This window comes from Anopheles arabiensis, chromosome 3, assembly GCF_016920715.1.
Source record: "Anopheles arabiensis isolate DONGOLA chromosome 3, AaraD3, whole genome shotgun sequence".
Taxonomy (NCBI): domain Eukaryota; kingdom Metazoa; phylum Arthropoda; class Insecta; order Diptera; family Culicidae; genus Anopheles; species Anopheles arabiensis.
The window spans coordinates 91,655,529-91,677,882 of record NC_053518.1 but is presented as its reverse complement, the minus strand read 5'-3'; the positions used below and the strand labels follow the sequence as shown (position 1 = coordinate 91,677,882).

The window sequence follows — 22,354 nt, the reverse complement described above, 5'->3', positions numbered from 1 at the left end:
AATGTAAAAAAAGGAAACGCTTTGCGCCGTTAGCATGACTGAAAGTGATTACAGTTTTGCTTTTGTTTTACTGTGCACACATTCCTCCGCATTGCGTGCTTCTGCTGCGCAAAGCATTTGTTTGTTTGAATATTAATTTAGCTCAACTATCACACGCGTGCATCAGCGGAAATTCTGTGTCAGTGTGATCTGCAAGCAAAATAACTTCATCCACACTGCAGAATGTCACACTAATTATCTGACCCAGTGGATGACTAAGCACACCGAACCGACAAAATAACTATGACTAAGCTTGCACCGCCTGCTGCACACTAGTACGTTGACCTATGAAATTGTTCTGGATGCGGTCGGTGCAGCTGCAGATCGTGTTTTCATCAGCATGCACAAACGCAGACACATCCGCAACGATAGACAGAACCACTCTTTGTTAGGGCAGCGGGGACATTGGCCAAACACTAAAATAGTGTTGCGGGCGGCGTATGGCCAACCGCAGGGAATGTGTTCTCCATCAATCGACACAGTCACAGTCCGTTTCGGAGTGACGCCGGCAGACAGGAAGCTGTTTGGTGTTTATGCGCGGCGGCTGGCTGGGAGGCTGTTCTGGTCGACGTCACGCGGCCGATGCACTGATTGTCGTTATTTCAGTGGAAAATGGTTGCAAACGGAGCTGCAAACGGAACTGCACATGTTTACACCGGATCCGTGGGATGTTTATTATATTGATTCGGTATTAATTGTTGCGAGGCTGATTAGTGGCCTTTTTATTGCATGGGCTATTTAGAATGGCTATACGCTACTGGAATAAATGGATGAGAATGTTTATAAATCGAGATGTTGCTAACAGCAGTGTAATAAAAAAAAGAAGAAAACATCAATAGAGTAATTTTCGTATAAATATGTTTAGCACGAATTTTAGCAATAGTACAAAACTAATATAATTACAAAATAGAAGACCATTAATTGTACTATTTTTACATGTACAATCAACCATCCGAATTAATAAATAATTTAAAAAATGTTCCCCAGCATATGCATCTATTTCCCACACGTTACGTACGCATTTTAGAGCGCTGCGCCACAACAGAATAGAACAACCAGGCGCACGCAGCACGCTTGCTACCATCAATCGCGCATTGCCCACGGTACTGCGTTACGCAGCGCGCACAAAAGCGCGTTCTGGTGACCCCAGCGGCAGTGCTCTCTCGTCGCAGTAGTCGTCGACGAGCGCCCCGTTTCCATGCGTGCGTACATGTAACTGTATTGCCAGCGCGCTCGCGTTGCCGTCTCTGTGTGTGTGTGTGCCCCGAAGCGCATACTGGTCGCGGGGTTGCATGCGTTTCCGAGCCGTTCGCGAGCGGCAGTTTTGTTTTGGTTCTCAACCCGTCCGGTACACTTCGGTCCCGGCAGTCGGCGGACTCTTCGTTCCGAGCTCGAGAAAACACGCGGCCACACACAGGCGGGAGGTTTCCGTGTGCGGTGGTAGGTTGTGAGAATCGAGACGAAGAAAATCGTGAACGTGTGTGTGTGTGTTATGTGATTGTGTTTATGTGTGTGAGTGTTTGACGGTTAGTTGCCCTTTTCCCCCGTTTTTTTGGCTATAATTTTGGGGGGTCAGTTCTGTGTTTTTGTTTTTTTTGTTGGGCCGCATTTTTTGTTGTGGTTGTGGCTCTCTCTCTCTTTCCTTCTCTTTTAAGCAAATCTATCCTATTCTTTCCAACGTTTGAGGTCATACTTGGAAGATAGGTGAAGGGAGGTTTGGGGAATCTCAACAAGGAAGAGAGCCCTTGCCATGCACGATCAAATTTCCGACGATGTGCAATTGGATGGATCGACGGAATGTTCCAGCACGTTGTGGGCGCATTTCGAGGCAGGCTAGTGACATCTCGGAATGTCTGCCGTTGCATAGCAGTACGTTTGCTTTGTTTACATTCTAGAGAGGTACTAAGGGCTTGTGCTTAGCTTCTGTGAAGTTGGCTATTTGAAGCAGCTCAAGAAGTGTCCCACATTTGGTATAACAGCAAGCACTCCCCGAACGTCGAACGTCGCTTTTTTGTTTTGCCCTTTTGGTTCCATTTTTGCTGTTGTTGCTGCTACCTTGCGGTCCTCCTCTACAACCACAACCAAGTGAATGCCGGTGAAAGTGTGACACAGTGTAATTGGATTTTGGTCGTTTTTTTCAATCATTGTTCTTCGTCAGTTCTTCAATGTGTTGCGTTTCAGTTGTGCATCGTAAAGGTAGAAGCGGAAAGCGTAAAGCCAACAGTGCGTTAGTTTTGGCGGAAGTGATTACAAGTTCCAGCTCCAGAACGGTTCCAGCACCTCGAAGTGTATGATTGTTATCAAAAAGCTTTACAAACACCTGAAAGAAAAGCACTCAAGAGGTATGTTGCAGTTGGAATTTAAACACGACAGGACAAAGTCAAAGTTTCTAATGACTCAACGCAGGATTTCCCTGAGTTTGCATTGCACAGCGTGTTTTGCTGATCGTTGGGATTTCTATCCGAGCCGACCAAATCCAGTTCCACGTTCCAATCGCTATCGGTCCACCTGTTGCATCGATTCTACAACCCCATTAGCTTGGACTATATAATCTCACAAATCTCAACCCGAGCAGGAAACTGATGATAAATCATCTCCAGTTCCGAGTGCTTGGCGGTTTTTTTTTTCTTGGCAAACGGTAAAAAGCGAGAGGCTTTTTATTTCACGCTGGATTGAATTACAAATGTCACCGCTCGCACAATCCGACCGCATGGCACTGTGCAGGGTTACTGGAACGCGATGGAGATGGTTAGCGAAATAGAGGAATAGTTTGTCCAACACACCAACGTCTAAGCAAGCGTTTGCTAGAACCCTTCGTAACACATTTTGTGCCTTTTACTCGTCTTCGAGACGGCTTTTGTTGTTCCCGCTTGTGCACCAAAGTCACTCCAACCGGTGGCCAGCGTTGGTTTATGTTATTTGAAAGTAAAATGTCTTCCGGGCTTTCGGTGGTGGCGACGGAATCGGCAGCAACACCTTCAACACCTAAGGTCAGTTACCGCGTCAGCTTCGCCAGCTAGACAATGGCTGGTCGTTGGTTGTACCCTAGCGGAATCACGCCACCCCGTTGGCAACGGTGGCCACGGTTCAGTAGCTTGGTGCAAAAAACACACGCGACTCTCTTCACCAATACACACCCCCTGTCCGCTTCGGTCGCAAAGTACCGCTGTAATAGAACAATTTATGCGCCAGAACTCGTCGCCGCCGCCGGAAGGCATCTTGGTGCGCGCGTGGAGTGCGACTACAGCTGCAGCAGCGAGCGTCATCGTCAACGTGCCAAACCGAGCTGTATTAGTTACGACCGTCCGCGGGCATCTACGCACGATGCCGTTAGCTTCAATTAGGTATGCCGACCGGCCGACCGACCGATCTTCCTTTACAGGCTCCTCACCGCGTCTGGCTCCTTCCCCCTTTGTGACATCGTTTAGATCAACAACCAGATCAGCGCGAGATGTGGTCGTACTTGAAGGTTGGTAGCGGTTCACGGCTCGGCTCGGTGGGCCGTTTCGTTTCGCTTCCTTGCTTCGGTGCGGTGCGTTTCGACGCTGTTCAGGACGACCTGCACGCGTGTTAGAGTAGGTTTGTGCTCGTTACTCCGTATCTCCAAAAATGCATTGAACGCGAAGCCACAAGGCCACTAAAGAACTAGCAAACGCTTTCGCGCTACCGAGAGCGCGATCCCTTCACTGACGCTTTTTCGACAAAGATGGTGCTTCGGTCGGTAGACTGAGATCAGGCAGGCTGCATTGACTCTCAATGCTTGAGTTCTTGGTGTCCTTGGTATCATTCGGTACGTGCCGTATTTGTCCAGTACTCAAACAAGCACGAGTGAGAATGATTCTAACAAACCCATAAAGTCCATGAAGCACGGTGCGCCGAGTCATGGCCTTATGCTTCCGACTGGCTCCCTCTAAGCACCAAACACCAAGCGATGACGTGTGCGAAAGCCCCCTTTGCATTGTGAAATCACAATTAAAACCGGCACCAGTTAAGGGTCAAGGGTTCGGACGGTTTTTGATGGATGAAGGAAAAAGGGGTGGTGCAAAGAAACAATTGAATTCTGCTGTAATCAGTGTTGAATTGAATTAAGGTTAGTGGCAGAGTGTTTATCATTGCGCTGAACATTCAACACTTTTTTGACTGATTTTGCATGATAAGGTGTTGAAGAAGAGGGTAGGCGTTTAACAAATAAACTCATCAGAACCTCAGTCGTAACCTTATATTGTGCTAGAAGCGTCAGTTACGGCAGATAGGTCGATAGCGCTGAGGCGTAATGCTTGTGCTGCCACACTGCAAAGTATAGGATCGAATCTCGACTCTAAGAATCTGTTATGACACAATTAAGGGACTGAGTTTTATTGATTTAATGACAGCAGTAGATTGCAGGTACAAAGAAAATGGGGGTTGTTATAGTGTGTAATAATAATTGCGACTTTCTTTCTCCCGACACTTTTTGTGTGAGGTTACAAGCATTATTGCTTCCTGCCGGTAACCACACAAATGCATTGTACCTTTCTACACCAATCATCATTTTCCAGTAATAGTGACCTCTAATTGCCTCAAAACTACAGCCCCACAATCTCGGTCGATTGGTGGACGGACTACATTGCGGACTACAAGTTTGCACCGTGAAAGTGTGTGCCCCTCAGCGCTCTAGAGTTGCTGTTAATATAAACAATTGATCAATGGAATTGGATTTCTTTGGCTTTTGTGGCTCATTCTGTTTCACTGACCACAAACCAGCAAACAATGCAACAAACCTGTGTGTGTGTGTCATTGGACTTAATTTCGGTGCATTTCTGCTCTCTCGAACCCCCAACAACCGTGTGTAAGTGTGTGTGTGTAGGCATAACGCGCTTCCTGTTGAATGCTGTTGAGCAAACCAAAGCAAACCACGATCACGCGATCTTCTAATTCAGCTTACTAGAATGGATGAAAGCTCTGGTACATACATGCGGTGGGCGGATACACTGCAATTAAAAGCACGATTTGCGACATGTGTTCCGATTTCAAAAGGGCAATAAAAACAACGCACCATGCTTTTTTGATTGCAAGATGACAAAAGGAAGGGCACCGTCTTCAGGAAGGTTCTGCGTGCGGAATTGGTGCGTATTTCAATCGGCACAGAGTGTAGATGTGAATGCAAGAACTGGAGCATGAAGGTGATGGCAAAAGATGGAACGATTTTGTATGCCCCCAACGTACAATTACAACAATTTGCCAATCCACCCCCCTTTCGCCACCGTTTCCGTAACCTTTCTGACCACGCTTTTACCCTCACTCTTCTGCATTTCCAATGCAGCGTCTCCTTTGCACAAACATTTGGAAGTAATAGCGCAATAGTAGAGCGTGTGGTGGTGGCCGCTCTTGCATGCATGGCAACATGGAAGGAAGACCTCATGCATACATTTTGTTTTGGTATGCTCGCTGCGGACCGTTTAATGATGATGGGTACGGTTGCAGCTGCACTTGCACCGATGCACACTGCAATGGGGTGCAGGTGTGTGCAGTTTGTGGCTGTGAAATGATGTACCTTCGGCGGCGGCCAAGTGTGTAAGTGGTTCAAGGTTGATTGAAGTATTGGTTTATCGGTTAAGCTGTTTGTTTGCTTTGCTCATTGTAGGATTGCTGTGAGGGAAAATGTGCTAAAGATTTTTATGATTGGTCGAATCTAAAAGCACAATTATTTCAATCAAATCAGTATTTGATTACATTCTGGTAGCAATAATGGTCAGCTCGTATTGCTGATTCCAACAAAATCATTTGAATGTATACACAGAGCAAACAGAACACAACATACAGTCACTATACAGCGCTACTTGTGCTTGTGTAAATATTTCCCCAACGCAGCTGCATCGCTTAGCTGCATTCACATGAGCACATGAGTAATAAAAGTGTTGCACAAATAACAAAAACAGAATCAAACAAAAAGTGTTAACTTGTTTGTGCGTCACTCCACTGGCCAAAAATCCGACACTGATGTTTGTTTGCTTCAGAAGCGTCGTCAAACTGGTTTTGGGAGCTGGCAGCTGCACAGCCTCTTGCAAGGCTTGCTGACGCAGCTCGGTGTACGCAGATGAGGTAGCGGCAAAAGGTGCACATTGAAGTCATTCCAAGAAATGTAACACATTTAATTGTCTAACGCTAACATTAAGCATTAACGCGGTTGAAGCAAGTGGCAATAAAAATGTGCTACGTACTTTAAAAATGAGGAGTTTTTAATGAACCGCACGTGTTTGTTTGCAGGTTGATTTAAGGACAAGACAAACGTTTTGTTTTTTGCTGTGCCACGAAGAAGGAAAGTGCTTACGCGTGGCTTGATGCAACGTTTGTCTTTAATTTTATCTTCTGTGTCGCTGAAATGGAAGTTGAAGAAGAGAGCCTAAAAGAAATGACAGCTAATAAGTACACTATCAAGCACGCCTAGCGACAGGTTGCTATGTAGAGCAGTCGTCAAAGGGGTTGTTTGCCAATAGACGCGTCCTGCGTTCGAGGCTCATCTGTCAAAGAGTGATTGGTTTCTTCTTCTCGTAGTCTATTTCTTTCCAGCCATATCCTTCTTTATGGCATTAGTATGTATTTTGAACAGTGATTGATAACTCTCCCTTTTTACCGGACAATGTCCAACTCTCTTTTGTTATCCTCCAGCGAGGTCGCAAAAGAAATGAAACCACCGTTGCATTCAAACCCGTTACCCAGCAGTTGCTCCTACTTCAACAATAACTTGCGCTGGTTGGATTGTTTTGTTTGTTGTTTACCTTACGCGACTTACGGCCCTTACGCCTACTGACACCGGCTACATATATTTGCTGACCAGCTAGCTTAACTTCAATTAAAAACCCAACCTTCTTCCCCTTCAGAGCTGCTGCGTAAGGTGTAAAGGCGCCGACACGCAGCCACACAAAAGGTCGTTTGAGTGGTTGCCTTCCGCAATATTCGCGATCACGCCTTGTGTTTGCGTGCGGTCGATTAACCGTGCTCACGGCTCGGAAGAAAGACTGGGTGTTGCACGTGCCCAATGCCTCCCCGGCTGGGTGCGCGTAAAGATCAATAATTAAATGGACATCCGCGTCCGCAGTCTGCGGATAAGAACCAACGCTCCTACCTGTAGTGGGCAGGTAGTAGTGGCATTCCAGTGGCCCGTTAAGTTGACACAGTTAATTATACAAAGCCCGTGGATCGGAGATCTGATGTAGATGATGATGGTTGGTGCAAAATGGCAGGGTCAGGAGGTAACAGGTTAAACATGGTCCGGTGGGTCCTGCACAAGTCCCAGAAGGAACAACACACCTCCAACAACGTAACCTGTATGATTATGACCGGTTAGTGTTGTAATTTGCAACTGTTGTTGCCGCTGGTTCTGTTTTCTCTTAACATCGTTCTGTTCTAGTTTCGTGTGGAAGGGATTTTAACTGTTCTTCAAGTCTGACACGTGCTTATCAGAAACAGCTGCTATTTAAGGGAGGGTTGTTGTTGTTTTGCTCTGTTCTGGTTGAGTGTTTGTGCGTACTTTACTGAGCTCAAGCAATTTTGCCAGAACTTCTTGTTTCTATCCCCGTTTCTCTACGTAGAACGTCCTCGTAGGCCGTTTCAGAGAGTTCAAATTCCAACAGAAGTCAGAAGCCTGATAGTTTTTACTCTCAATAAGGCAATGCTCTACAGTTGGCAAAACATTCTCACGTGTAGTGCAATGCTTTGGCCGGGAGGGTGCAAAACCTTGCTTCAGCTGATAAGACAGAATGATGCTAAAAACCGACGCCATCCCTCGACCTCGTGCCTAGGGTGTTAGAAGTTCTGGAACACTCTTTCCGGCAACAATTGTAAATGCACAAGATGGAACTGCGTGCGTGGCGATGACATAATTCAGTATCAGTAACACATCGAGGCGTGTGATTGTTTGCCGGCCAACAGCTTCTATACAGGAGGATCAAGAATCAGTTTCCAAGGAGGAGTAGACTAGTTTCGCAGTCTTTTCTGTTGCAGGAAGGGCTTTGTCGAAACCCACACTCTGCTGCTTTGTTCAGGTGTATCTGAAGAATAGTCGATCGATGAAACCTTGCCCCGGTTTAGTAGGCCACGCTTGGTAGGCATATCCTTGGCCCTGACAATCGGTGCAGGTCCGGGTATTAATAAGCACATAAACACACACACGCTGACTGACGTGTCACAAAAAGGCACGTCGCAGCAGTTCGTTAACATAAACCAACACTGTCCAGCTGTCGAATTAATCTTGACGTTCTAATCTGCGAGCCTGTGAGCCTTCTGTGATTGGAGCTGCTCAATAGTTGTAGTCATAGCCCTTATCGGTCTTCTCACTCGAGGAAGCTCGTGAAGAATTAATACACACACACAGCTCAAGTGTTAGGGTTTGTTTATGGTGAGTCTGAAAGTGTTTAGTCTTTGTTTGTAATTCCTTTTTTTCTGATGAAACAGATCGATCCACTGACAGGCCCAGGTCAGGCTCAAAGTCTAGTACCACAGGCACACTCGTCTAATCGCAAACCGACCCAGGAAAAGGAGCGCTTCTTTCACACTTTGTTGACCTGTTCGATAGTGTGAACTGCTGTTGTTCAAATCCCATAAAGCAGCACGACGATGTAAATCGATCGATGCGTTAGGAGGGGGGGAAAATACAACGGTCGCACATGCTCCTGCTGCATTCGTATGCAAATGCACCCGAGTTATGGTTCATTTATGACCCGAGCGGGAAGCGGCGAGCGGTATGAATGAGCTGGACGTCACTTGTTGGACTAATCTTTGACCTCCATTTCGCGTCCAGCGCACTGTCGCACACTGTCGAATGTATAATTAATAAATAATCTTTGATGTTGGCTGTGGTACGGTGGTACCATAAAAGTGGCGGCGTGAGTGGCGAAATTTCCTGTTACATAAACAATGAACAGCGGACGGAATTGTGTGTTTTTTGTGGGTTTTGCCGACTATTGTTGCGTGTGGGTTATTTTTATGAGGCTCAATAAAGAATCTGCGAATTGCAAACCTTCGTCTAATTCGCACATTTGGTGTGGCCTTGCGGTGTCGTGGGAAAATCCCATTTTACCGAATTGTTACCAATTTGGGAGCTTTAATGGCGCAATGGCTGTGTGGCATTGAATTGTTTGTTTTGTTTAAATTCAACTAGATCCTGCTCTCATAATTCAACTCGAAACTAAAATGAATAAACCTTTCCAGACAAATAGGTCACCATTGTAATGATTCACGTTTTTAGAACACCTTTACTCACTGAAGTAGCTAACAATCGATCGGAAGCAATCGAGACGATCGTTTGACACTCTACTTGAACTGCATTTCCCCCTCTCATTAGGTGACCTTCGATTCGATTCGCTTGATCACACGTCACGTCGAGCCAGCGTTGAATACAAAAAAATGAGGCTTCTTGTGACGACGACACAGTGTGTCAAACCCTTGCATACCTTGCATCTGTCAGCTCGATCATGCAAACCCACCATCAGGGAGCTAACTAATTGAACAATCCGATTCAATTATAAGTGGCCAATAAAATGCTAATCGAATCATTCCAGCGTGCTTTGTTTTGCCCGGTCAGGATACATTCCTGATCGTAAACTGCGACAATTAGTCACCGCGGCGCGGGTGATCGTGGAACGTCATTCGCCGCGGCGTTCGAGCAGAGCGTTCGTTCCCGATGTTATCGTTTGTCGCGCTCGTCCGGCACACGAGGGCTTCGTTGCGCAGTTTGGCCAACAATTAGGTCACACTTGGTGTGTGCCGGGCTGGCGGTGGTGATAACTTCATTGGCAGAAATCCACACACTATCGGTGCTCCAGTATCGTGCGCGCTTCAGTATCGTAGCAAAATGGGACACTGCAGCACATAGTATCGGAACGGAATGCATGTGAGTACCCTGCGCCTTCCGTGCGCAGCCTCTAAGTGGATCGAGCTGCGGAACAAAGCCACCCAGTACTGTTAAGTAGGCGAGTGGTTAGTGCAGTGCTAATCAGTGGAGCACTTCATATCACTTGCGTTTGGTGTGCGCTCAGTGGCTGTGTGGTTTAGTGATCAACTGCTGCTATCCGCCCGCAAATGTGCAATGTGCAACGGTGTTAAGTGTGCGCCATAGCGTAAAGTGAACATTCTGATGGATTGGTAGTGTACAGGAAGTGGGTGGCTAGGATAAAATATTACACCTAAAAGGGCCAAAGGTGATTATGTGTAGTATAATGTGAAGTGTGTAATAGTGAATCGTTTTTAAAACTTGGAAAAGCGTGTTGTTTGCTTGTCCAAGTCCTTCAAGAGCATTTAGCGAGTTTTGTACTAAAATTGTTCTAAAAAATTTCTACTAAGCTATTTAGTGATAACCTCAACGGTAACCAATATTTTACCAAGTTTATTCATGGACACGAACTTGAGTACTCCTCGCCATAGTGACCCAATTACCGGTGCCGTCGAACGTGATCACTCACGTTTTGTTCAGTGATAATACTTACTATCCAGTGGAATGACTTAATCGGTGCAGTACGCCTGCCCCGTGCGGGACATTAGCTAATAATGGCATCTCTTGCCATACCCCATTCATTAGTACACGTGTGTGTCCACCGTATTCCCCATCATCTTGCCGGCGTGTGAAGCCGTACAATTAGTGTCCCCCGGGATCCCTGGGTTTTGTACGTAATCGGTACAGGTGCTGATAGTGCCCTTCACTAATCGATTACAGTGTGCAAAGGTGTTTTTTTGTGCCAAGAGCTACGTCAATTTGTTTACATTTGGAAAGCTATATCACGTTCCTTTCTTTGTTCAGAAATCGTTTGAGGAGATATGCCAATCGGAAGATGAGTTGTACAGTTGTAGTTAAGGCACAAAGCTACTATTTGATGTGTCTTGTGAAATGTCTTTTAATCTCTAACTTAATTACTATTAATCTAATAGCAAATATGATTTATTTTGTACAGCATTCTGATGCTAGGCTTTTGTATGCCGTCATCTTAACTGCAAGGTTAAAATACATAACGATGTATGCAAACAGTAGCCACCTGAGTCGTTTGATCTTTTCAAATCCAGGCCACAATCTTCACCTTACAACTCTTCCTTTGGACAGTTATTAATTAGTAAGCCACCAACAGAACTGCGTGACGGTATGCGTCGTAAAAGTCAAGTTTGAGTATGTGAGGCGCAACCTTGAACCGGGCGCTACCGGGGTGGACGGGTAAGCCGCGACGCGGTTTGGCGCGAGTTGTCCAAAAGTGTAAACGAGCTCCAATCCCACCACAAACACCACCAAGTGTCACCACGTTCCAGTGCAGCAGTACAGTGGCAGAAGCAGAAAAATCCAAAACATTCTACCACACAGTTCTCTTAGGCCTGCAGTCCCATTCCGCTGATGGTTCGCCTTTTAACCGGTTCGTGGTACATTTTGGATGCATATGATCGTGCCCCGGGGCCGTACCAACTGATTCTGCAGTTGTTGCAGAATGTTGCAACAGCACACCGAGTGGCTGAAGAAAACAGGCAAACCAGCGAGCTCGCGTTCGTCGTCGCTGCTGCTGTGTGGATGGGGATTTCGATTTCAGATGATCGTTTTTGACTGCGACTCTGTGGAGGTGCTTTAGAAGAAAAACAGAATGTACTCGCTAATGGTTGGAAAACTTTACGCGACCTTCTAGGAGCATACGATAGGGAACGGGTTCGTTGAATTTTTTGGTTGTGGTTGTGCAGAACACCGTCCAGCAGAATCGTTTAGCCGTTTGGCAGGTTGTGTTTGAAAGCTCGTAGGTTTTGTACCACTTTTTTTGTTCGTTGCAATGAGTCGTTCTTGTGCAGTCGGTGGTCGGTTGGGAGTTATGAAACGATTCGATCGATGGCGAACAGCTGGAAGTGGTGAATAATGGTTCCATTTAATCATAAATTATGCTCCATGACTATCATTACGCGGGTGTTTCATCAGCAAACCATTTATTTTTCTATTAGTTTTATGGATTGGTACTGCTCAGTACTAAGTGTGCATTTCGAAGTATCCCAGGAGAGGGCGCTGCAAGGTGTGGATAAATTCTGATTTTTTTTTACAAAAATATTCTTGTAAAATTAGCATTTTAAATATTGTTTTATAGAACTATTTGCAATGAATTGAAGGTTAAAATAAGCTAAATAGAAACCACATAATGATGCACTAATTAACAAAAATGGTAATGTGAAGTCTATAGCAATACTTATGGTAGTGGCGTCCTCTTTCGGAAAATTTAAAAAACACGTAGATCAATCTCTGCTCCATGTTCTATTATCATTCTATGACAGGAGATATTTAAAATCGCTCTATCAACTTAATGTATTCATTCGCCATCTTTTATTATCTGCGTAGGTCGCTCATTATACCTTTTAATTGCGTTCGTTAACTATACTGATTAAAAAAATGTTAATCTACTGCAACAATCGATGTCTCACCGTCGCGAGAGCGTCTCGCTCGATAATTAAATGAGTCACTAAACAGCACGCGTTGACAGGAAAATTGTGCACCTTGTCGTAATGTTACTTTAAAAGCGCTAATCTTGGCCGTTTCTTTGCTTCTGTTGTGTGCAATTAGAACAACATTCCTGGTGATTTAATTTTCAAAACATCTGCTACGGTTAAAGGTTACCGCATCGTTTGATTATTTATGTTGCGGCTGTATTACTCATCCACCGGGTGCACTTACCCACAGTAAATAAAGACGTTACGCTGGACATTTTCCGGTTCACTGGTAACTAATGTTCTTAGCACCGTGTCGTGATATGTTAAAAAACCCCGTTGAAGCTTCCGTTTTGCACAAAACACAAGTGGGAACAAGATGTAATCATCTTTTATCACCTCACTTGATGTATGTAATTGTTTGGGAACCGAACTTCTCGCCTCATTGCACCGGTCAGTTTACCGCCCTGCGATCGATGTCGTTTGTGCTGCTGTTTCACCGTTGTCATGGGTACCGCCATCACGGGGTGTGCATAAACAGTAGCTTCATTTGCATTGCAACCGTCGCTGACAGTTTGCGGACGCCACGCTGGAGTTTATGAACTTTATGTTGACACACTGCGACGTGCGCACACACACACACACACACACACACACACACACACACACACACACACACACACACACCGGATGCGAAGGAATGATTCGTTAATTTACAATGCGGCAGAACATCGTCGGTTCATCGTTTGAGGTCAACACGAATTGACGTCCATTCAAGTGTTCGATCTTCGATCGCCGATCGATGCCGTCGATGCTCTTCGTGTCGTGCAATTGTTACATCGGACGTCGTTTGGATTGTAAACGATGCATCTCCACGTTAGACACTCCTGTTTGGAGTTGGAGTTTTCTGTCTGGTTCGCAAAAATCGTGATGCACGTAAATGCATGCACGTTCGCGGGTGACGTTGCCGTATCCTTGAAGCTCTGGGTGGTGAGTGGCACCAGGTGTACCTTTCACCTGTGCTGAAATGATCGTGCCTTTTTGCTGGAAAACTATTGATCGTACGAAGCTTCTGGAATTTCTCCTGCAGGTTGCATATTTCAATGTACTGTCGTTCTCAAAATAGCCGTAATTTCCCTCAGTAACTTCCAATAACTTCATCTAATATCGCATTAAAATTATCGTTAAAATTCAACAGAAGGATCTATTCATAAATCAGATTCTGTATCAGTGTAACCTTGAGATCGACTCCAAATTCCAAACGACGCCATAGGCGCAGAATCATTCCAATTATTCTCCAAGTACGGCAGCATCCATCAACTCTGATCGTTTTTGTGGTCTAAACCAAATCCACGCTTCAGCCCAACTACAAAAAGACGAAGTAAACAAATAACAACCCGTAGTCATTCCCCACAGTCGTCCTGCTGTTGGCTTCAGCATGTTGTAAAAGCAACATCAGCAACAACAGAGAGAACAAGGCACAGAGCAATCAGCTCGAGATGAGGTGCTGAGGATAGCGAAAATAAAAGCAAAACAGTAGAATGGCCAAGGCAAGGATCAAAAGCAATGATTATAATCGCTCCGATGGGACGGAGGGAGGGCCATTGGTCGAGTAGCAGCAGCAACACCAACGTTCGGTCAAGATCAAGGTGAAATGGTTGCCTGCCACAACAGTGTATCGATTTGTGCCGCCCTATACGCATGGTTGTCTGATCTCGACGTTACAGCTAGAAACCGGTTACCTCCGGGGTTGGGTGTAGTTCAGCTGAGCTGTTGTTTGGAACGATCCGAGGTGGACGGTCCAGAGCTTGAATATATCAAAATTACGTTTGTTTACATTTTTTATTGCACCGGAAGATATAGTTGTAGCAATGTCTTTGTTGTTCTCTTCTTGTCTATTAATTATATGTATATTTTTTTCTTCATTTTTAGAACAAAAAACATCACCTCATTAAAAAACAACGCGGACATGGATTGATGGAATACGCCTTAGCAGAAGGAAGTTTCGTCGTAGCGTGTCGTACAGCGTACAGGTGTAATTTAAATAATCCTTTAAAAACCCAAAGTTGAATCGAGAACAAGAACAAAACACACAAACCCAAAGGCAGAACATTCCCGGACGAGCGTGTGTGTGTGTGTCCCATCCGGCAGTTGGCCGCTTAAAGTGCACTCGACAGCACCAGCAACAATCACCACCGTGGCTTCAAGATGAAAGACGTCGAGTTCCAAGACATCGAGTATGCGGTCAACGTACGCAAAAGTTTCCGTAAGTGTGGTTGGGGCCTGGGTTGCACTTTACCGGTGCAGTCGTGCGTCAATGCGTAAGCAAGACGCTCGGCTTGCGAGCGGACACGGGTTCTTGATGTTGTCTCGGTGTGTGCGACTCGGTGCACAGAAAACAGAACACCAGAACCCAGTGAGAGTACCAGGAAGAAGCCTGGCCCGAGGTTAACCAGTTGTGGTGGTGGTGGCGGTGCATCGATGCACTGTAATTTTAAATGAATTATTTTGCCCCCGCACCTAGCAGGGGGACAGCTCTGCCTTGGTGCGGTACTGAGAACGCGAAAGAACCATGAGATGAGAGTAATGGCTTACAGTTTTTATGACGTTCTTTTTATCTAAATGATTAAAGCGAATTAAGAGGGAAAGGTGTCGCTAAAGTCAAGATCGATCGTCACGATCGTTTGTAGGAAGCTTTGTAAACAAATAATTAAAATCAAATTACTTGAAGGCTGACAAAGACTACTAAATTCCTTGCCTCTCCAATTCCAATTCCAAACTTCCATACGTTGTTTTTGACAAGTTGCCTTCCGGCCATTATAATCGTTCTATCCGATACAGCTGTCTCAGAGATGAGGCTTTGATGTGCCTTTGTGAAGGTCATCTTCATACAAAAAGCTACCCAACAATTCCCATTGTAGCATAGCGTTGTGTCAATCACCAGTGAAGAGGATTAACCTTTCAGATTTGAACAATCCGTCCACTTTGATGAGGGCAAGAAGTAGCCTCAGGTGCGACCATGACACAAATAGCTTCAAAAATATGGTCAAGATACCTATCAAAGTTGTTGAGCGATTTGTGTGAGCAACCCTCTCCAACTCCAGTAACGATAATTTGGTTGTATTACTTAATATTTGCCTGTGTATGGTTTAACTAATTTGCTTCGTTTTTTTATTTTCTATCTACCCTTATTTTCTCCACAGTAAGTGAAAGTCACAAACGGACGATCCTGAAGGGCGTCAGCGGTGTCTTCCGGCATGGACAGTTAACCGCAATTATGGGTCCCTCGGGCGCGGGTAAAAGCAGCCTGCTGAACGCAATCTCTGGCTATCGGTAAGTGCAGTACAGGCGGACGGTTTGGCCCCCCCGGGGGCTAACACGAGACGCAAGAATTACAGTTGGGTGTTTAAGCGTTGTTAAGATGTCGGTAAGGTGCCGTACGTAACATTTGAACCTTATCAGAAGTGTACTCGAACGCGGTGCAATAAGGAAGCGGGCAACACGCATCACCTCTTAGATAACAAACCTTCGGCGCGTGATCTTACTGTTGTATTTGACCCCCCCCAACCAAAGGGAGTGTTGAAGAGGTTGTATTCAAATCACACTATTGAGCCGATAGGGCCATGTAGGGTGCCCACTTTTAACCCTAGAATCTTGGTCATTTCTCACACATCTCTGACAATCCCTTTTGCTGTTACAACTTGCTACAAAGCAAACACAAAGAATAGTTTCAGTGTTAGTTGAGCAGAGCAGCAAAATTAATGCCCCTCTGACGTCAGAGTGTCTTTCACGAGAGCTGATCTCCGACGATCTTGATGCTTGATGGCTCTTGACAGACATGTGTGGGAGGCCACACGCTTCAGAAAAACAATCGCACATTTGTGCCTAATGACACTTGGCTGGCACGTTTTTGCCCTTGCGGCTTGAAGCAGTTTCCTCTAAGCGCTAAGATGTGACTAAGGATTAACTTTGTATTTAAGGGGGTTTTGGTTGCAAAATGCCATGATAATTTCATTATAAAAGTTCTATTTTCAAGCTCTTTTTTCTAAAGAGCTCCAAAACGCTGCATCAAAACGAATCATTACTCCCGCTTGAGTCAGAGCTATCCCAGTGCTAGCTTTGCCCGATCACTTTGCACACTTTGGGTTCGCTGGCCTCGCCGTGTCGCAGAACTGGTTGCGTGTTTGGCCTTCTTGGCAGCATAGTTTGTCGGCCGGGCGATCGTCTACAGTGCAACTGGCAGAATGCCAAGTATGCTTAAAAAAGATCACGACGGCATACGATCACTTTTATATGCAGACAAACGCATCGGGACGTGGCTCAGTTGGGAGCATGCATTCATACTGCCCCAGAACGCATGTTAGCTTCAAGTCGTTTGAATGAGATGCAAATAAAGTAATGTTTGAGTTATTAAAGATTATTTTGAATGAAACATTGAAATTTGGCTTAAAAATTCTATAAACAACGACTAAAAACGAACAATGATTCTAGCGCCATCTACTGACAAATTATATTACTAAAAGTGAATGATGTTTAAATATTATCTAAAATCAATCAAACCATCATTTTTCACTCAACGTTTCCTTACCTCTCAGCAAAACTAGTGATACGATAATTAAATTAACTGCTCCACTGTAATTATCACCTAATATACCAATTATCGTTCATCGCTAGTGATCGGCTCCCCTATTTTACCGTAATTAATTCACCCACATTTCTCGTTCATCTCGCATCTCGTGAGATTGTGTGTCGGTGGCCCTTCCCCACAAAACGCATAAGCGCATACGCAAATCGGGCCATTGACCGGCCCGGTATCGATCGTGCGAGTGTGTGCAAGCACGCGCCCCTCAAGAAGCAAGTGCAACCAAGTTTTCACATACATCGCACATCGTGCACATGCCCGGCAGGGTCGCCCGAACGACGTCTTCGCCATCGACCATGTCTTACAAACGAGTGCGAGTGCGCGCGCGCGTGTGTGTGTGTGCCTTTTGCCAAGTATGGATTACCCTTATGAAATACTCCGCCAACCCTCGCCTGCTCTTTCATCTCGTTCCATTTGTTCTCGAAGGTCCGTGAGCGCTATGTTGCACACTTCGCGTCCGTCAATTATTTTACTCTGCCGGATCAATAAAGATCGGGGCGGCTAGCCAACGGAACCAACCTCCGGCACGTGCATAAATATGAAGTAATTTATGCTGGCAACACACCCGCCCCGTTGCAGCTCCAAGTTAAGTCTGGCAAGCTGAAGACATAATCAATAAAGCAACCTCCCCTTGGGACAATTAACGTTCAATGTTTGTTTTGTACGTGTGACGATCGTTTTGAGTAAACGAAGCATTGTTTGAATTTGGCTCGGTTTGCGGGCTGTCATGCACTCGCAGTGATCGATTAAGCACGAGGTGGGAACCATTTTTATTGCTTTGTCACCCGACCGTTAAATGCTAGGTTAGCAACGTACGTGGAGCAGGAGTTTCCTTCGCTCCGTTCCGTCAGTTTTGTTACTTTCGATTTCACTAACCGCAAAGATTACTGAATCGGGTAAGGCACAGGGCACAAGGGTAGGTTTGACACATTGGGGTATTATTGTTTAATGATACGTTCGCGACGCACTACGGGCGCATGATAAATGCGCGTACACTAACGCGACCTTGCTGTAAGTGCGAAACCGCTTTGCTGTTGTGCCGTCCCTTTTCTTTCTATCATTGCAAATAATGACACGCTGTGCTATTGGGTGCGAGGTTTCTATGAGCCTGAGCGCGCATATTGCACAGGGTAAGCAGTTGTATGTGTCATTTTTTTGTATGTAACGGCAAAGATAGATTGGTAGATGTGCAGCGAAACGGAACCGGAGCAGCTTGTCGCTATCGTCCGGTCCGATCGCAGGTAGTGTTGCCACTTCCCCGCATACACGTCCCGTTGTAGTCGCCTGCGTGGTAGACATTTACATCTCTTTTACACCGCGACGAGTGCGCTTAATGGATGGCCATTTGTCATTTTGCGGAGCGGTGGGGCATATGCCGTTTTGTATGCTTTATGCACACGCTAATTGCACCTGCTCGCGAGTTGCACTGATCGCACTGAACGATTGCAGGCAGGAAAGGCGTCCTGTCGGTGACTTATTTAAAATTCAATTTCTATGACATTGCGCAAAATTCGGGCGAGTAGGTTTAATGGTCTGCCGTTTATGGGTTTATCTTTCAATTTGAATTAAGGAACAGTATCTCCCAGAATGAGAGTTAAACTTTTACATTTTTATTAAAAATTGTATCAAAACAGCTCAATCAAAAGTCTCTAAAAACAACAAAATGTTTGATTGCATACATTGTATACGTGCATTGGGCGTGCAAAGATGTTTCAAGCAACATTTTCGTATTTGAATCGAATCATCAAGAAGGAATTTAATGCGCAGCACAGTATTAGTAGTTGAACAGGACATTAATAAGGAATAAATACACTTAAAGAAGCTTTATACATGCACTAACAACCTTTAATAACTAGGATTTTATAATGTTGCCTAAATTTAGGCGTGGAAAACAGAAGATGACCAGCCTAAGCATGTTGTCATAATTAGAACAAGTGCTACATCGGGACTTCTGGGTCAGCTGGTGACCGAGAAGTAATTAACAAAATGCACCTCCTTTCTTCACCTTCACCCGGCCTTTATCACGGCCTTGTTTCAGACTTTTACAAAGTAGCAGGTTTAATTAATGCAACCCGATTAAAACGATAAAACTGGGTTAAAATAATCGTTTGTTCACGGGTGCGTTCTTGTGCCATTTTCGTTGCGGCAAACGTCATCCGTAAGGGCCCGGCTACCCGTGAACAATTGTTTCCATTTCCTTTCACGTCACTCAGTTTTTGTTCTGTTTTCTTTTTGTTTCGTTGATGAACTTCACCCAACACACCACCACAGTAAATCCGGTGTCCAGGGCACGGTACACCTGAACAAGAAGGCGTCGTGCTACATCACCCAGGAAGATCACCATCAACCGATGCTGACGGTTGAGGAGTTGATGGCGATAGCATGCAAGCTTAAGATCAAGGACCAAACGGACTGCCAGGAAACGATCACGGAGGTACTGTCCAGCCTGAACCTGAACCATCGGCGCAATGTGACGGCCGAGCGACTGAGCGGCGGCGAACGGAAGCGACTCTCGATCGCGCTCGAGATGGTTGCCAATCCGTCCGTCTTCTTTCTGGACGAACCGACCAGCGGTTTGGACGAGGTGACGGCAGCCAACTGCGTGCGGCTGCTGCGAGATCTTGCCCGCCAGGATCGTACCGTCGTCTGCACGATTCATCAACCGTCGGCGAGCATTTTCGCACTGTTTGACCACATCTATGTGATTGCCCGCGGCCAGTGCGTGTACCAGGGCAATCCGAAGGCACTCGTACCCTTCCTAGCGCACCTGAACATCGAATGCCCTCGGCACTACAATCCAGCGGACTTTAGTAAGTGGTTGACTCCCATATCCCCTGTCTTCACAGTAACTTTACTCATCCCTTCTCAACTTGCAGTTATTGAAATCTGTGATAGCGACACCCAGGAACTGATTCCCACGCTTGCCGACGCGATGCAGAATGGAAAGTCGATCTGCTCTGAGCTAACGGGGGCTGGTGCTGCCAGCTCCGGACCCGCCTCGATCTCCTCCGAGCACGAACCGTCCTCGCTGGAGCCGGTCGGCGAGTTCGTCCTGAAACCGACCGTCACCTCGATGGTACTGGACCGACAGGGCCCGCACGTCAGCACGCTGGTGCAGAAGATGAAACAGATTACGCGCTTCTTCCACAACCGGCACGCCGTGTCCGGGTTCGTCCAGTTCTGGGTACTGTTCCGGTTGATGTGGACCAAAATCATACGCAACCGGACAGTGCTGTGGATTCAGCTGGTACATCACATTGCTTGTGGAATATTTATCGGTAGGTTTGCCTACATTTAGGCGTATAGTTGTGTGTATGATTTCCGTTGCGCCAGAAGCTATGCAATTTTCATTACAAAATCACTCTTTGAACATTAATATGATAAATTTCTGCTTTTCAGGCCTTATTTTCCTGAATGCAGCCAACGACGGTGCACGCATGTTCGATCATCTGAAGTTCTGCCTTGGAGTGTGCTTTTTCTTCTGCTACACCCAGGTCATGGTACCAATTCTGAGCTGTAAGTACAGTTGTCGAACTGCCGTAGACTCCTTTCTAGAGCTATCCTAATCTTTTTCACAAATTCCTCTCCCAGATCCGCGAGAAGTGAAGTTGGTAAAGAAGGAATGCTTCAACCGCTGGTACGGACTGTTTCCTTACTATCTTGCCCTAACACTGTCCCGGCTGCCCGTACAGCTGCTGCTCAACATTGTGTTCACCCTGCTCGTGTACTGGCTGTCGGGTTTGCCACCAGAGCTGTTCCGCTACTGCCTGTTTGCGCTCGTCGGCATCATCGTTTCGCTGTGTGCGGAAGGATTTGGCCTCATGATTGGTGCCACCTTTAACGTGATGGTAAGAAGGGATGGTTTTACAACAGTTCTCCATAAATTTTCACGCTTTTCCCTTTCGTTTTTTAGAACGGTTCCGCTATCGGACCACTAACGATAGCACCATTCCTTGGGTTGGCCATCTACGGGTTCGACTTTGCGCCTCAGATTCCCGTACTCATGCAGTGGCTGATGCGTGTGTCCTTCATCCGTGGTGGTGTCGTCTCGGTCGTGCTGGTTGTGTTCGGCTACAACCGGGCCCGGCTCGAATGTGACGAGATGTACTGCCACTTTGACGATCCGAAGGTTCTGCTGCATTACGTACGCATCGACAACACCACGCTACTGTTCGAGCTTACCATCCTGATCTCGATGACGCTCTTCTACCGGCTGGTGTGCTACCTGAGCCTGCGGAGACGGTTCTACAAGTAACAGGACGACGTTGCCGTTCGTTTGAGCCCACGTGACGCAAAAACCACAATGTGATCCTATCGATAACGGTTGACCGTATCGAGAGTTTTAATTTTTCTTCGTTTTAAGGCTAAGCCAACTATCTCCTCATGTGTTGGTTGGGTTTCACTTACAATCGTGAAGCTTTTGCACGACAAAAACACTGACCCATTCACACATCCAAGACTTCCATCTACTACAGTACAGTAGCGAGCGTTAGTGTAAGAGACTTTGTATCTTTCCTTTTGTTTTCTTTTTATCGTAGATTATAGTAGGGACAGGGGCTTTTACTAGACGAATCCAAAGTACTATTGACAAGCAAAGGAAAATCTCTCTCTGGAGGGCGGAAGGACATGGGACATGGGACAAATTTTTACAAGAGAGACAACTCAATACTAGCAGGAGCTAAAGTAGCACAACATTCCCAGTAGTAGCTGGTAGGGCAAAGGCAATAGGCAAACTTCTTTTATTTACGATTAAGCGTAGAAGCAAAAAACAGCAGTTGGGGAATGTGTGCTGCACCGCCGTCAAAATGCCGTCATTCTTCACCCACTGGTTTTGTATCGTTTCTGTTAGAGTTTAAGGTGTAGCTTATTAAGCGTGTAGTGTAGAGCAGTGTATGTGTGTGTGGTTCAGCAGGATATGAGCTAGTGATGACACCTTTTTTTTTACATGAAAAACAAACAAAAATCTGTACTTACAAAAATGCGACAGCAATAAATGATCAATTGGTCCGTTTTTTCGACTTTTGGAATGAAAGTTTTGGGTTAATTTATTCATTTCAATAATTTTGGAACCATTTACATACCTTTTTTGTTGTTTGCTTCAGTAAAACGTAGAAAACGCCCATTTTTTTGTAATTTTAACGACCAAACCACGTGGGATTTAAAAATGGTGCAGCATTTCAGGCTGAAGCGTTTCCTGCCATGACATATTTCAAGCGAAACGATCTTGAAAGTTTTCAATTAAACGCTTGTTTTTAAAAA

The 22,354-nt window shown here is 45.6% G+C and overlaps 1 protein-coding gene across 7 annotated transcripts; it reads left to right on the top strand.

The window, feature by feature from the left end:
- Nucleotides 1-1,357: 1,357 nt before the first annotated feature.
- LOC120901630 (ATP-binding cassette sub-family G member 1) lies at nucleotides 1,358-22,127 on the top strand. 7 transcript variants are annotated; one of them, XM_040309722.1, is made up of 9 exons: nucleotides 1,358-1,565; nucleotides 2,221-2,381; nucleotides 14,386-14,719; nucleotides 15,657-15,786; nucleotides 19,367-19,905; nucleotides 19,972-20,373; nucleotides 20,495-20,611; nucleotides 20,687-20,943; nucleotides 21,009-22,127. In XM_040309722.1, exons 3-9 carry the CDS (start codon nucleotides 14,662-14,664, stop codon nucleotides 21,348-21,350), a joined length of 1,845 nt encoding a protein of 614 aa, XP_040165656.1. In that variant the 5' UTR covers nucleotides 1,358-1,565; nucleotides 2,221-2,381; nucleotides 14,386-14,661; the 3' UTR covers nucleotides 21,351-22,127. The 7 variants fall into 7 exon arrangements, with proteins under 7 accessions (XP_040165656.1, XP_040165655.1, XP_040165657.1 ...); XM_040309721.1 differs by having other exon boundaries at nucleotides 2,198-2,381; XM_040309723.1 differs by lacking the exon at nucleotides 2,221-2,381 and having other exon boundaries at nucleotides 1,358-1,551.
- The last annotated feature ends 227 nt before the right edge of the window (nucleotides 22,128-22,354 follow it).

Coding starts and splice junctions, on each gene's coding strand:
- LOC120901630 (XM_040309723.1), top strand. CDS start 14,662: ATGAAAGACGTCGAGTTCCAAGACATCGAGTATGCGGTCAACGTACGC. Junction 14,720..15,656: donor CAACGTACGCAAAAGTTTCC/GTAAGTGTGGTT, acceptor TTTTCTCCACAG/TAAGTGAAAGTCACAAACGG. Junction 15,787..19,366: donor AACGCAATCTCTGGCTATCG/GTAAGTGCAGTA, acceptor ACACCACCACAG/TAAATCCGGTGTCCAGGGCA.